General features: G+C 34.5%; 3 protein-coding genes across 5 annotated transcripts; 1 reads left to right on the forward strand and 2 right to left on the reverse strand.

Moving 5' to 3' along the window:
- Positions 1-19: 19 nt before the first annotated feature.
- On the reverse strand, positions 20-1,339 carry Rps12 (ribosomal protein S12). 2 transcript variants are annotated; one of them, XM_070657570.1, is made up of 5 exons: positions 1,236-1,339; positions 1,090-1,128; positions 786-920; positions 377-581; positions 20-125 (listed from the first exon to the last, which is right to left on the reverse strand). In XM_070657570.1, the coding sequence occupies exons 2-5, from the start codon at positions 1,104-1,106 to the stop codon at positions 57-59; spliced, it is 426 nt and encodes a 141-aa protein (XP_070513671.1). In that variant the 5' UTR covers positions 1,107-1,128; positions 1,236-1,339; the 3' UTR covers positions 20-56. The 2 variants fall into 2 exon arrangements, with proteins under 2 accessions (XP_070513671.1, XP_070513669.1); XM_070657568.1 differs by lacking the exons at positions 1,090-1,128; positions 1,236-1,339 and having other exon boundaries at positions 786-946.
- A 96-nt stretch (positions 1,340-1,435) lies between these two features.
- On the forward strand, positions 1,436-7,002 carry LOC139103135 (uncharacterized protein MAL13P1.304). 2 transcript variants are annotated; one of them, XM_070657545.1, is made up of 12 exons: positions 1,436-1,736; positions 1,837-2,480; positions 2,565-2,677; positions 2,772-4,776; positions 4,846-4,976; positions 5,053-5,142; positions 5,212-5,319; positions 5,434-5,546; positions 5,622-5,747; positions 5,925-6,092; positions 6,180-6,310; positions 6,402-7,002. In XM_070657545.1, the coding sequence occupies exons 1-12, from the start codon at positions 1,692-1,694 to the stop codon at positions 6,511-6,513; spliced, it is 3,786 nt and encodes a 1,261-aa protein (XP_070513646.1). In that variant the 5' UTR covers positions 1,436-1,691; the 3' UTR covers positions 6,514-7,002. The 2 variants fall into 2 exon arrangements, with proteins under 2 accessions (XP_070513646.1, XP_070513647.1); XM_070657546.1 differs by having other exon boundaries at positions 1,436-1,709.
- On the reverse strand, positions 7,003-15,089 carry LOC139103132 (transcription elongation factor SPT6). The gene is made up of 11 exons (XM_070657530.1): positions 14,915-15,089; positions 14,721-14,802; positions 13,792-13,988; positions 13,591-13,707; positions 13,141-13,304; positions 12,763-13,012; positions 9,432-12,463; positions 8,830-9,346; positions 8,461-8,701; positions 7,761-8,142; positions 7,003-7,638 (listed from the first exon to the last, which is right to left on the reverse strand). Exons 1-11 carry the CDS (start codon positions 14,951-14,953, stop codon positions 7,467-7,469), a joined length of 5,193 nt encoding a protein of 1,730 aa, XP_070513631.1. The 5' UTR covers positions 14,954-15,089; the 3' UTR covers positions 7,003-7,466.
- Positions 15,090-15,096: the final 7 nt, after the last annotated feature.

Consider the following 15,096-nt stretch of genomic DNA (forward strand, 5'->3'; position numbering starts at 1 on the left):
GATTTCACGAATAAATGTATTTGTGTAGTTTACATCAAGTATTTTATTAAAAGATGTTAATGTACAGCACTTTGTTTAAGATATTCCATTAGAACATCCTTAGCAGGTGTGTCTTCTCCAAAATCCTAAAAGTATTAAATATTTTTTTCAATAATGAGGTAACAATGACTAAGGAGAAAATGTAAATAAAAATTATTTCAGCAAGGCATAATTTCAGCATGATCTATGATATGGGTTCTACTCAGTAGAGGGAGCCTAGCTGTCATCATATAAAAATGATTTTATAAATTAGTTCTTTAACACTGTTACTGTTAAGTTTCATAATTATAATAAATTTTAATAGAAAAAATAAAATTCTTTAATTGATACAACTCACCTTTATGACAACACAAGAGCAGCCAACTACTTTTCTTGCTTTCCCTGCACTGTCAATTTTACATAAACCAGCCCACTCGCCTAACTTTTTGTTATTATCAACCTTTATCAGTGGAATTTGATGTTCATTGCATAATGCTTGAACCAATTTCTTGTACATTGGCTCATCACAATTATCAGCCAGGATGCAGAGCATAGCTTGTCTCCTGAAACATAAAACATTCATAAAAATTATTTAATTATTTTGTACTTTTAATAATTAATACTGTAACATAGAATTTGTTTTATTAGAACAAAAAGATACTAACAATAAAATACAAAGAAAAAAATTTTAGTTTCTCCATATATATTAGTAGACATTAGTTAATTTAAAAACTAGTAAAATAAATTTTTATTTTTTAATATCTTACTTGTCTAAAGCTTTAGCAGCTTCGTGAAGCCCATGCACAACGCCATCGTGAATAAGAGAATTCTTCAAAACTTCTTGAAGCGCAGTGTTAACATCCATACTACCACCCGCTGCAATCGTTGATGGAACATCATCGCTGTAAAGAAACAATTTCATTAACATTTATATAAATATTACTTGAAACTCGATATATCAATTTAATTTTTATTTACTCTTAAAGTAACTTCTCTTATTATCAAGTATCATTTGTTAATCCATGTAGTTTGATATTAATGAAAAATGCCGAAAGCATCCAGAGTACTTACTTTTCCACGTCGGACATCTTCGATAAGCGAGACGGGAAACTGAAAATAATTACGAGACGTATTACTCGCACTCTAGAAAACGTATTTTAATGTTTTTGCGGATTAAATATGTAACGATCTTAACGTAATAAATAGATTTTGATTACCAGAATCCAGCGTGGCTACGTTTGCTTCTTCTACAAAGTGAAAGAAAGTTAGGTTATTAGTCGACGGATCGTCAGCGACGCCTGGTGAAACCACGCACATTTTCAGTCGGCCAGACATGTTGATACGTGAGGACATCTACGAATTTTTCGACCAATCAAATTTCTTATTCTTGTTTGTTCCTTCGCTTTGTGTAATAGGCTTTACATTCATTGTGAGGCAACACAAAGCAACAATTCGTTTAAATTTGAAGATACGCTGAATCTGTGACGTCGTTACAGATAATTTGAAAAGTGGAATGTAGAAATAATTATAGCTCACAAATTGACATTTGTGTTGTTACATTTTGATGCGGCTTTTCAAATTCGTAGTTTTCTTTCTCAGTGTTTTAGAATACAATTTTAATATTCGATTGCTGGTATAATCAAGCTACCTAACCTCGAAAAAAAAATTGTCTGATGGCACATCAACATAAGGTACGTATACATGCCCAGCATGAAAATGTAAATAAATTTTTTTTCTGCTACCAGTAGATTATTGCGGTTCCTAATTATACGTTTTTAAACGTAAGCCTATAATGTGTATTTTCAATCTCTAATACAGACTACATTTGGGGAGCTGCAAGCAGATGAAAGGTACAAACAACTACAACTTTCGATAAAACTTGAAACACTAAAACAGGAATGCAAGAAGAACGCGACCAATGATAAAATAATGACCATGAAAGCTTGGCCTAGCACCTCCAGCATTAATTTTGAAAATTTAGATTCCAGCTATACAGCTCAATCACATCAAAATTCTATCATCAGGAGTGAGATTATAGCTTCTAGCAATAATTTAAGAAATATGCTGTTAAGGAAAAACAGTTCAAATATAAAAAAAAATCCAATGGTTTCTACTTCATCTGTTAAACATTTTCAACAGAATAATTATGATAGGCTTCTTATGCCCCCTCCTGTAGTAAATACAGTTGGTCAGTCTTTTAAGGGTTTGCCAAGCAATCAAACAGTATTAAATTATAAAAAGGCAATGTCAACTGTATGTGATAGATCTATTCAACTTTCCACAAATTCTTTGAAGAGTGCTCCTGGTTTGATATCTGCTAATTCTACCAGAGATTATACCAATACTTTTGCTGTACCAACCACATCTATACAGAATTATTTTAACATGGACAGAACATTTACAAAATGGAGAGTTATGTTAAATAATCAATATGAGTTGATAATTAAAGGAACATTAGAATGGTGAGTGCAAAAATTCTACATTAATTATTCTCATCTTAAACATTGATATTGATTGTTAACTATTTGCAATATTTTTGTATGCAGTGGACAAATTGTACGTAGTAAACCAGTTATAAGAAGAATATCTGTAAAATGCGTCGAATCCAAGTACAAGAGCAAATATACTCTGCAAGGAAATATTGTTGATGAGAGAAATGGTAAAAAATTTTATAAAATTTATTTTGTTAAATTAACCCTATTAATTTTAATAATAATTAATAATTTATATTAATAACTTACCATTTTATACAGCATTACCGGATTATGTTCGCGGAAAATTTTATAACGGCTTTCCTGACGATTGGGAAAATGTTTATCAAGTATGGAGGACATATGTCAGCCAAGGATGTCCAGTAACTTTTCATTGGCCTACTCCTATTACTGACAGTGATGATGATTTAAAGACCGAAGTAACAGATGCGACATGTTTAAATATTAACCAACGTTATTCGGCAACAAAGCCTTTTAACAGAAATAAGTGCACAAAGACTGAAAATCTTGGAAACAGTATAACTGAAAAGAATAAAAAATATCGTAATTATTCTGCTCATAGTTCACACACACAAAGCTGTCAGAATACTTCGTTTGTAAAACCTTTTATTTCTGATTTTGAGAAAAATGAAGTTTCTGCCGTGGAAATAAATGAAAAGTCGCTGTGCAATAAGGATAACGAACAAAATTCCAGAATAGATATAACTTCGTCATCTAGCCCGCAAAAAATTACTAAAATACAGGATATTCTTCAAGAAGACAAACTGAACATTATTATTAACAATTTAGCAGACAAAAATTGTTCTTCAAAGTATATTAACAAGTTTTTTGAGATGTTTGATTGTTTAGATTATATGGTGTCTTACAAATCTGGAACGGAATGTAGTAATGATCTAGTAGTCTCCCCAAGTAACGAAACCTTCAATTCGGAAGTGATACCATTGAAACAGAATTTAACGAGCAATTATAATTGTGCAAATACCAACAAACTGTCAAAACTGAATAGCGGACATTCTCTCGATTTAGGATATGGAAGTATAAAAAATGATTTGAATACTGTTCAGTTATCAAACGTAGCAAGCGTTGAACCGAGACAAAATAAAAGTTTAGATGAATCAGAGAGCGAAACTTATGCGGGTGTATGTAAAATACCTATCGAACAAGTTTTAAAAGTTAAAGAATCGTTCAGAAAGAAATACAGACATAAAATAAAGAAGAAATGTGTTTGTTCAAATATTCAAAAGTCGAGTTTGTTACATGAAGAAGAAAAGAACGTTGAGTTAAAATCTACGGCTAATTCAGTCGTTAACACTAACAAAGATTTGTTTTCCGAATCTTGCATTAGCATCTCTGAGGACAATATGGAAATAATTAATGATGCGAGTGAGTGTTCTAGGAAAATAAATATTCAAAGACCACAAGAAATGTTTTTCGATCAAGAAATACAGATAAATAATTTCGATAAGTACAAAGGAGAGAAATCAATAACGCGAAATAAACAATTCCTCGATTTTGAGGCACAAAGAGACAACTTAAATGTTTTAACAAAAGAACAGAAACTTCCTTACAGGAATATTAAAAAAGATGCGCAGTTGCAACTTATTTCAGATATTTACTACACTAAAAATTCTGATATTGACGTTGTGACTGTTAGCTCGAGCTCGCGAAAAACGGATGAAAATGTAAAAGCATCGCGCGTTAAGATGGACGAAAATAATGTAATAACTAGCAAAAGTAATAGCGTCTTTTCTGAGAAGCTTGATGCTGTTTCGAAAATACGTAAAAAATTTTTCGAACAAGATATTGAGACAAAATCTAAGCCGACAATAATCAGTTCGATGCCGGTACATTTGAATCTGAAAATACAAAAGCAAACAAATTCTCAGGCGGGACAAACGTATGATGTAAAACAAGTTATCAAGAATCAAGATAAGCAGGACGAAAATAATCAGTTGCTGGAAAGAACTAAGAATAAATCCACGTCGAAAACGTCAGTTGCTACAAAATCTGCGATTAATGATTCTCATTTGAAAATAATACTTAATAATAAAAAAGAGATTTGTTTAACAGCGGCAAATAAAAATAAATCGGAGAATATAAATCTTACTAAACCAGCGACAAATCCAACAACCAAGCAACCTAAAACCAGTGAGCTGGACACTGAATTAAACAATTTTAAAGTATTAACCTCGTGGATGCCAAACGTCGTGCATTATAAGAAATCAAAAACTGAATTAGGTTTAACTTTCAAAGGAAAATTACTCAAGTAAGTTCTTTTAGATAATATGATTTACAATGAAATAATAATTAATAAACAATTTTAAATAATTTATAGCGAGGTTGGCCATGTCGTGAATAGGAATTTTACGACAAACATCATTGCAAAGAGGATATCAGCGACGCTAATTGAAACGGTGGATCATGAATTTTATCAGCTTCTTGGTCATTTAAACGACAACAAGCGCAGTAAAGTATTTGAAATTCGACAATATTTGAGCATTAATAAATATTCGTCAATTAAAAATTACTTCGTTGTATTTAGCTATTCCCAAGGAACTTGTGAGACAGTGTCGTTACGGATGTCCTACAAAGATCGATCAGTTTTGTCTCGAGTGGAAAAATTTGATGAATGGTAAAATATGATCCTTTTAAAAGACATATATTCAACAAGATTACATGCTGCAATTATTTTGTTTTCTAGATACTATCGAATTCAATGAGAAACTTAATAATACGACAGTTGATTCACTGAATGCACCTGTTAGTTCTAGAGGCCGTCGAATCTTGCCTCCGTTATCTTACTGGACAGGTAAATGAATAATTAATAGTAAAATTTTATGTGAAAAAATAATAAGAATAAATCCATTTTTTGAAGAAATAAAAAGATAATATTAAGGTTTTTTTTTTTTTTTAATATTATTAGGTGAACGTGTAAGTTTGAAAGATAATAATCCAGTTTATAGCCCTGGCTTGTTGCAAGAAAATATCTTGCTCTCACCGACTGATAGTCCCAAAAAAGTTAGAAAAGATACTATGGTAAAAATTAATTACAAAAATATTGTCTTTATAATATTTAAGATAATTATATATAATTTTCTTTATAAAATGTAGAATGTTGAAAAAACCAAGAAAGAAAGAATGAGTTTCGTCAAAAATACACAGAAGCACCAAAATATTAATAAACAAACACTAGTGCATTCCGAATTAAATAAAACTCCTGGTTCAAATAAAAATCAAGTAAGTTCTTACAATTAAGTCTTTGCAAAATATGTACATTTCTCAAAATTAGATTTAAAATTAAGCTATTATTATATAAAACTGAATTTAAATTAAATTTAAATTTTAAAATATATACATTTTTTAATTTAGACGTTTCTTATAAAAAATATTTTAATTTCTAAACAATTATTCCAGAGTAAAAGTGCAGACGATGAAAATAAATCCGTTAATTCAAAGAAACATAAAAAATCCATCAAGTGCAAGCAACGATTAGTAAGAAACTTGTCGCTCTCGTCTAGTAGTAATTCCGGCGATGAGGAATGGTTCAGTAATACAAAAAAACAAAAAAGAAATTTGCGGAAGGTAACGTTAAAATTAATTAAAAAAAAAGCTGTGTAATGTGTTTTTTATCAAGCGATAAACTATACTTTTTTTTTTTTTTTTATACAGCGTTTGCGCAAATCTTCAACAAAGGAAAATGCAAATTCAGAATCACCACGGTGTACAATGTCATTAAGAAAGCGACAAAAGGTAGAAACATCTCCGGATAAAATTGTACATAAGGACACAAACAGCTCCAAGTAATTTATATACTTTTATTTAATATATAACTTTTTATTTGAGTAATGCATAATTCATTATATTATTTTTTATTACGCGTTATTTATTTAGGCATTACTCAGCTTATTATTTTTCACCAAAAGCACCTAAGAATCAAGAACTGACATATATTTATTATCACGATATTCCAAAAGACGACTTATCAGAAGACGAATCTATGTAGTTTGCTTTATTTTGTATGCGTATTCGTCAAGTATGTATAATTTATTTAAAAAGGTAAATGATTGTTCTTTAAAAACTTTTTTGTAAAAATTTACTGTGATGATAAAAAAATTCTAATTTCTTTTCTCAGTAATTCTTCATGCATGCCAAAATCATAAGATCTAATTTTAATTTATAACAATATAATACAAAAGTTCCATTACTTTTTAGTAGAATATAAAAAATATAATTAATATGTTAGATTTGAGATTTTTTAATTTAAAGCACGATTATATCAAAATAATATTAAAACGTAATAAAAGCAGTAAAAAGCTAAAGGATTATAGAAGTACTTCAAATATATTGCTTTGATGTTTAATGTTAGCCATTAACAATTATAAGTATAAATCGTATGTATCAAATACTATGTTTTATTTTTTGAATTAAGTTATACTAGAAATGTACATAATTTACTTGTGTATAACTAAATAAAAATTCTAATTAATCCAAATGCAAGATAATCTGTTTTTATTTTTATACAAGAAAATGTTCTCATAAATAAAATGTTAATTAAAAGCAAATTATTTTTATCAATATTAATTAAGTATGTACACTCACCGTCAGGAATGGCATTCGTCGTGGTGCTGCGACGGCGGTTAGCGTACGTGATCTTGGCGTGGGATGCGTCAAATTTTACACGAAGCTCGCGCGTAGATGTTCCGCGTAGCACCGGTCACCGAGGACTAAGGGGGAACGCACGCAACCTACTATTTCCTACCCCGTACTCGGCGACCGAGAGAAAAGAAAAAAAAAAGTCACGTACGTAAGTCGCCGTCGTTGCTCTCTGCCGAAAATGCCACATCTGCCCCTTTTAGTGTACTACTTACCAGTATATTTCGATCAATTTAAATATTCTGCAGATAATTCTTCTAATTATTTGAGTATATAATGTACAGGTTTCTATAAAATATAGAGTTAGCTTTCGTCGTATAGAGGAGTACCATCTCCGCTAAGAGACATACTTCTTGGACTAGAATTCGTATGTGGAGTACCTCGCGGAGATTTGTACGAAGGAGTACGTCTACTTCTCGACTCATCATAATTACGCGGAGTTTTTCTGGATTCGTCATATCTAGGCGTCGATCCACTGAAAACATTCAACTATTAATTATAATCGAACCGAGAATACTAGCCTAACATTAAAAATATATATTAATTAATTAAAAAAATGTAATTTTTATATAACGTGTATTATTTAATCATACTTACGAGACTCGAGGTCCGCTTTTTAAACGTGCCCACGCCTCAGCAGCCTTTTTCCAGTCTGTCGGATCACCAGAAGGAGTAGATATGGGTGGTGGTGGTGGTGTAGGTCTGTGCGATTGAGCAGATCTATGATGACTAGGTGTCATCGAGGGCGGCGGTGGATGTACGAAAGGTCCTTGATGATGGCTAGAGGTCTGTTGTCCATATCTGGGAGTGGGCTGCCCATGATGCGGAGTGTGATGAGGCGTCTGATATGGAGTCATGAATGGAGTTTGACCAGACGGGGTATACGGTGTGTTCGGATACGTGTGCACTCCGCCGTAGCCACCAGTAGCACTAGCTGCCCCAGGAGTATGCGGCGGAAGGAAGAAAACTCTAGGACATCCTGTGTACGGCAAAGTATAAATAAATTATGCTGATTAATCATGTAATTAATTTCACACGTAAAATTATGTAATTGTAGTGGCAATAAATAATATTTGAATTTAAATGACCGTTTTTGTTTAATTGTAATTGAGGATTAAATATTATTTATTCGATTGTCAATTTAATTTTTGATGTCTGAATATAGTATATCTAAATATACTATTTAAAGAAACGAGAAGTGCCTAAACAGCTTTTTTTTTTTAGAAAGAATAATTAGTCAATAGCGCATACGTATGCACGCGCTTTGCAGTATCTAATAATGTATAAATAGATTTACCACTGACGGTTCCTGGCGTAGTATTATAAGGAGTTCTAGAAGTCATAGCACCACGTGGCGTACTCGGAGTTGCTTGTCCAGGAACAGGATCCCTAAAGTGTTCCTTGAACCAGCGTAACAAGTCACTCAACCTACCAAACATCTGCGCACGAAATCTAAAGCCCTCGGATGTCACTGTAATGTACTCGTGGCGGCAACGAGTACGAGGCAGATAAGAAAGTAGAAACTTTCCAGGATAGGTCTAGTAAAAGGAAAATTAATAAAATTATTTTTACATTAAAAAAAAAAAAAAAAAAAAAAAAAAAAATTCTCGACAGATTTGTTAGTGCGCTTAATTAAAAAATTAATTGAGTTATATTATTTCTTTACCTTAGCTGCCGATACAATGTAAGGAATTCCACTAGGATTTTCCTTCTTCTGATCCTTTAATATTTCCTCTGCTTTGTCCTTAATTCCTTCTACAGTGGGCTTGTAGTATTTAAAATCTAATAATTCGGAAGCGTAAGCAGCCATGGGATTCACATGTCGAGCAATGATTTCGTCTAAATCCTCGAATTCCTCACTGCCAATCCATAGGCTTTGCCCTAATGAAAAAGCATTTTCTTTGCCTTCTTCACGAACGTCGATGTGTTGCAGTATATCGTCAGTAACTTTCCACGTGACGGTCAAGTGATCGGCACCTTTGCTACTTGGTCTCACTATTGCTTCACCCTGCTTCATTGTATGCATTAATTTTACAGTTTCGGCGAAACTGATATTGTGGAAGGACGGATGGACGATTACGCGTTTTACGTAGATTTGTCGCTGTTTTGCCTTCTTTGCGTCCTCTTCCACCTTTATATCTCTTTGCTCGGTTTCAGTATCATAAAATGGATCTCGTTGCGGTCTGCAAATATAATTACAATTTACATTTATATAAGTAATCGTAACAATTTAAATAAATAATATATTTTAAATAAAAAGTAGCTTACCTCCATTCATGATTTTTGTCAGCGAGATCGCTGCTTTTGCTAGTACATTCAACACTGAATCGATCTACTTCGATTTTAATAATTCGGCAATGAATAATTTGTCCCATGCCGACTCTCTCGCAGGGATTTGCAACATGTCGATCCGATAAATTCTTGATGTGAATATAACCTGAGATACCGTTGTCTAGTCGCAATCTTACACCAGTGGCCTTGCCTGGACAAGCGCCAGCATCAAAGTGATTCCACACTTCTGATAACTCGGGAAAATCGTTTTTTAAGCAGAACGGGCACTGCCATAGACCAGTTTCTTCATTTCGCACCGGATTTGCCTGATCAAGCTGATCGCCTTGCGGTTTTCGATGACTTATGCCGACCACAGTAGCTAACACTAGTTTACCGACGTAGAAGGTTTCAGGCGTTTCCTTCGTTAGAAGATCAAACAATTTTTCCGCGCTCGGCGATTGATATAGCACGCGGAGATCTTTATAGCGGCTGTTTAACTCGGCTCTAATATCATACAAAGTAACACATTTGTTACCAAAGCCTTGACGCTCAAGTTCTTCTGCGAAAGCGTCAAGATCTAAATCTTTAAGGCGTTCTGGCGACTCGAGTATCTCTTCTAAAGCACCAGCAGGATTTGCGTCCTCGTCGTCATATTCTAGAGCGTCGACTGCCATTTTTCTCGCCCATTCATAAGTTTCAGGATGTACGCGCGAACCATCAAGTACTTCCACATACGCTTCAGTACTGTCACCTAGACTATTGGTATCAATTTTAATGAAACCAGCGCAATTAATGAATACTTTCGGTCCCATATGGCACGCAGTAACTAACTGAGTTCTATTCTCCAATCGCTGGTTTGTCTGCTTCAACATCTTGATCAATGCTTGACCCTTTCGCGGACCGAGACCGCAAACAAATTGCACAAGATTGCCGCAGTATGCTTGCTGAACTGCTTTATTTACATCTACGCCAACCTCGTTTACGCGATTAACAAACTCCAGATACAGATTTTCCAACAACTCTTCTTTAGGTAATTGATCTTGCAATATGTGATATTTGAGGCAGAGAATCTCTTCATCGGCCGTGCACAATTGTGAGAATTCCACCAGCGGATCCTGCATTCTTCTCGCAAGTGAGATAGCCTGACGTAATAGTTCTGGATAATCTCGAAATTCCGAATTACCTTTGTTACTATTTGAATAAATCTTCGCCAGCTCGTTGTCGCATATTTCCACTTGAATATTAGGAAACTGTTCCTCCTCTGTTAAATTGGCAATGCAATCTTTGATGTCAGCAGCAATCATCATTGCCTCCCGGGATTCGCCGGCTACTACAACTACATGTGGCTTCTTCGTAGATATAAAGTTTTTTAGTGCCAGTAAATCGGCTTCCTTCATTACTTTTTCATCCTCGCGATGACTATTTTTGCGCTTCATCAAATGCGGCAGACGTAGATAATCCGTACACTCGCCATCGGCTGCGATTAAACAAGTGAAAGCTGCCTGTGAGTAGTCAGGCACATAAGCTAATCCCATTACGCGCAGACCTTTACTAGTATCCCATTCCTCGTCTTCTTCTTCAGGAAACTCACAACTATATGGCGCAACTTTAATCCAGTTGTACATTTTGCGACAACATGCGCGCATCACACACTCTTTTGCTTCGGCAATCAAATTCGTGCGTAGTTCCTTTTTCAGATGCGGAATCACCATGCGATTGAGCGCAATTTCAACGCTACCTACACGCAAGGCATTCCAGTCCTGTACGAGTTTGCTAAACTCATCTCGGCAATAGAGCTGCTTCATTTCATCGACGTAGTTACTGCTGGTGTTACCCTCTATAGAATCACTGAGTGAGATCGTAATAAGTTTGTCCTCCTCAGCAGTCATCAGATTCAAAAACTGAACACCCACAAGATCGCGTACTGGTTTATCTTTCAAGTATTTCATTGTGTAAATCGGATGATTTTCGTCAATCTCTTTAATGCCCTTTTTCGTTGGTTTTATAGATATTTTAGCGCGTTCCATGTACATTTCTCGCACACATTTACGTACAAGCGGTTCACGTGCTAATTGAATTGCCACCATCAGTTGAGCAGCTTTCAGCACTTCTTCCGCAGTTTGAAATCGCGCGTTCGAACAGTATTCAATCGCAATTGTCGTTGGTTCGGTCGGCTCCTGATCCACTTCGTGACGTTGATAATTATCTCGCAAATTCTCAGCGTAATGTTCGGGTGTTAGTCCAAATTTTTTCGCAAGACTATCTAAACCGGCTTTCCGACAAATCGAATACGGACCGCTTCTAACGGCTTGCTTCAGGGTGTCATCAACATCTTCTTCCTCCAGTGGATCTTCCTCTTCCGGCGGATCTTCACCGTTTTCTTCCGCCTCGGCAATCTGTTGTTTGCGCCGTTGGATTCGTTCTTCACGTCGCGCCTGTCTTTCTTTTTGCCGTACGGCTTCTTGCATTATAGGAATTTCGTGGTTATAATATAACATGAAATGATTATAAACATCACTGAGTTCTTCACTTGTCTGAACGTTTTTTAGTCGCTCAATGTCATCGTCCTTAATTATTCGCACGGTATCCGGTAACGGCGCATCTGGATTTTTCATAATTTCATCAAGTTGATAGGTCCGCATTTTTTCGAATAGTTTGAGTAGATTCTCTTTTCGTTGGCTTAACTGACACCACTTTGCATCAAATTTATAAACCTTCCACAAATCATTAATGTTTAACTCGGGTAACACATACTCTTTTCTATAAAACGATATAAAAGGGACTTCAAAATGTTGATTGCGCATAAAGTCCAGGGCTTTTTTGATTTTGCCAATAGTCTGTGGCCCTTTTCGTGCTCGTTCTTTTGCCTCTGCATTTAAGTGAGCATCTTGTATAGAAATTGTAGGCTTACAGAACGCTTGTTTATAAATCCATTCTGCTTCGAGGTCTAGCTCATCAGAACCTTCCGGAACTGAGGTAACCGGTACGGATCGTAGTTGCATTCTTTCTGGTATGTCTGTATTACGTATCTGCAATTTAAAGTCAATTAATTTAAAAGTAGTGAAATTAATTTTGAAATAAATGTTTCTTTTTTTTCCCCCTCATATTGTAATATTTTTATTACCCTTACTCACTTATTTTTTAATGACGTATGTTACGTAAATTAAAAAAATGTATGATCATAATCCAAATTTACTTGTTAATTTTTATGTTTATAAAAAGTAAAAAGAAAATCAACGTATTCAAGATTAATGCAAAATATTCCTTTATATTTATTAAATGTCAATGATAATAATTTATTATTTAACATTAACTTATCATGTTTTACCTCGTTATCCATATCGGTAAAATGACCGCGTTTTAATTCACTAGGCTCGTAAATCTCGAAAATACTCTTTCTAGTGGTCTTTTTCTTCAACTGCTTCTTTGGTCGTCGTGGCCGTTCGGTATCGGCATCTTCATCCAAATACTCATCTTCTTCTTCTTCCTCTTCTTCCTCGTAATCCTCTTCGGCGTATTTACCGAATTCATCATAATCAAAGTCAACGCCAAAAATGTCTTGTGCTTCTTGCAATGCTCTAAATAATAAAAATATTTCTTTTATTTTTCAACTAAAATCTTGTTCTAATTATAAATAATTATGAATTTATTTTATGAAATTAAGAAACGTTAAAAAAATATTATCGTAAAAAAATATATCACGTACGCGTCAGAAAATATTGGCTTCTTCTTCTTTCTTTTCTCTGCAATAGGCCTGCCATCATCATCCACAATAAAATCATCGGCGTCAGTATATTCTCCTTCATCACTGCCTTCCTCGAAAGTTTCAGCCTCTGGCCTATGACTTCGTTCACTTCGTCTTTCGTCCTCCTAAAAGCACACAAAAGATATTTTAATTGCTTTCTCAATAATGGTTTAGAATTGTATACAATAGCATGGAACTTTATTCTTTGTCTCAATAAGATTATCTGCTCTCCAGTGGGTCTCAATATACAATAATATGAGACATCTCGAATATATTTAAATGCAGTTATGTACAAACAAAAATTTAACTAAAAACAAAATGCAAATTAGATAATCAAATAACCAATGTGTTATAAATAATTTTTACTACCTTGTCATAATTAATTTTTTATTTAATCAATACGATACTTACATCACCAGAACCTTCAAACAAATCATTGGCTATGGCGTCTTTTTCTTCATCTGCTTCTTTCTCCTGTTCCTCCTCGGATTCCTCATCTTGAATCCTTCGAAGACGTTTAAAACGTTTCTGTAATACAAAATATAATACTTTAATCATTTAATAAACTTTTCTTTTTATTTTTAAAAAATAATTCAATATTTAGAAACATACTCTTTCAAGCTTAACGCCTAAATTTTCTTCAATCAGATCGTAATCTTCGTCTTCCAAGCGATCATCGAAATCCTCATCATCACTTTTTTTACGTTTCTTATGGTGATTAGAGCCATCGCTATCTTCACCCTCACTTTCTTCTATAGGATTATCGTCTATCAAATCTTTTAGTTCCTCGCGTAACTGGTCTTCGTCATCTAAAAAATGTGCTACGTCAGTACTGCATTGTGTATTGTTAATTACTTCTTTTATTCACATCTAGTTAATCACATGCTATTGATACATAGTTGGTGAAATTCAATTCAACAAGTAAAAATAGAATAAAAAAAGAAAAAGACAAAAAACAAAAAAAAAAAAAAAAAAAAGATATCAAAAGAAACAACCAAATCTTCAGATTATTCAAAAGAAAACTTTCACTTATAAATAGATTTAAACAATATAAACTAATTTTGCAAATATAAATGCTGACTGAATCAGTTTCTAGCGTTTTTAAAAAACCGCGAAAGGCTTGCGCCAGGGTCTGTATTATTCTCGTAGCTATCCATTGAACTGAATAGCCGGTGCGCGTAAAAAAAAAAAAAAAAAAAAAAAAAAAAAAAATTAGATACGCTAAGCGTTGGAGATGACATAAGGAAGAAAACTCTGAGCCCTTATTATCTGCGGATCGTTTCTGCATCAATGTGCTTTAGAACAATGACTCTAGTACCGATTGTTCAAACTAAATTGTTACCTGCTTTGGGATCGTGTGCAACAAATAGAAAAAGGAAAAATCGACACCGGTTGTAAATCAAGACAGAGGTGCTCTGCGAAGTTGAGTCGGAAAACTCGTAAGTCGTTGGTCCAAGTCGAAATTGCAAGAATATTTCGAAGCACAAATTATTATCGGTTATCGCGAAGATCGGCTAAGGTGAATAGCACTTTGCACTTACCTTCCTCTTCCTCGTCGCTTTCCTCCACTGCTTTCAATTTCCTCAGTTTCTTCTTCTCATTCTGATCCAGCTCCTCCTCACCCTGCAACACATCCACACGCCGTGAATCGGTGCTATGCTGCGACGTAGCACGGTGGTGTTCGCACCGTCGTCGCGTAAAATTGCAAGCGGGAAAACGAACGGGAAGGACTCACCTCGCTCACGTCTGCCTCAGAGTCCAGATACTCCGCCATGCTTCAGGGTAACAGACGATCCTGTCTGCGATTTCGTTTACGTCGGCCGAAGTCAACTTGAAAAACTGCACGATAAAATTCCACGACATCCACCTTATTCCCGTGCTCCTTCGGTGCTCTTTCGCGAATAAAAATGGCACGGG

The sequence above is a fragment of the Cardiocondyla obscurior genome, linkage group LG06 (assembly GCF_019399895.1).
Source record: "Cardiocondyla obscurior isolate alpha-2009 linkage group LG06, Cobs3.1, whole genome shotgun sequence".
Taxonomy (NCBI): domain Eukaryota; kingdom Metazoa; phylum Arthropoda; class Insecta; order Hymenoptera; family Formicidae; genus Cardiocondyla; species Cardiocondyla obscurior.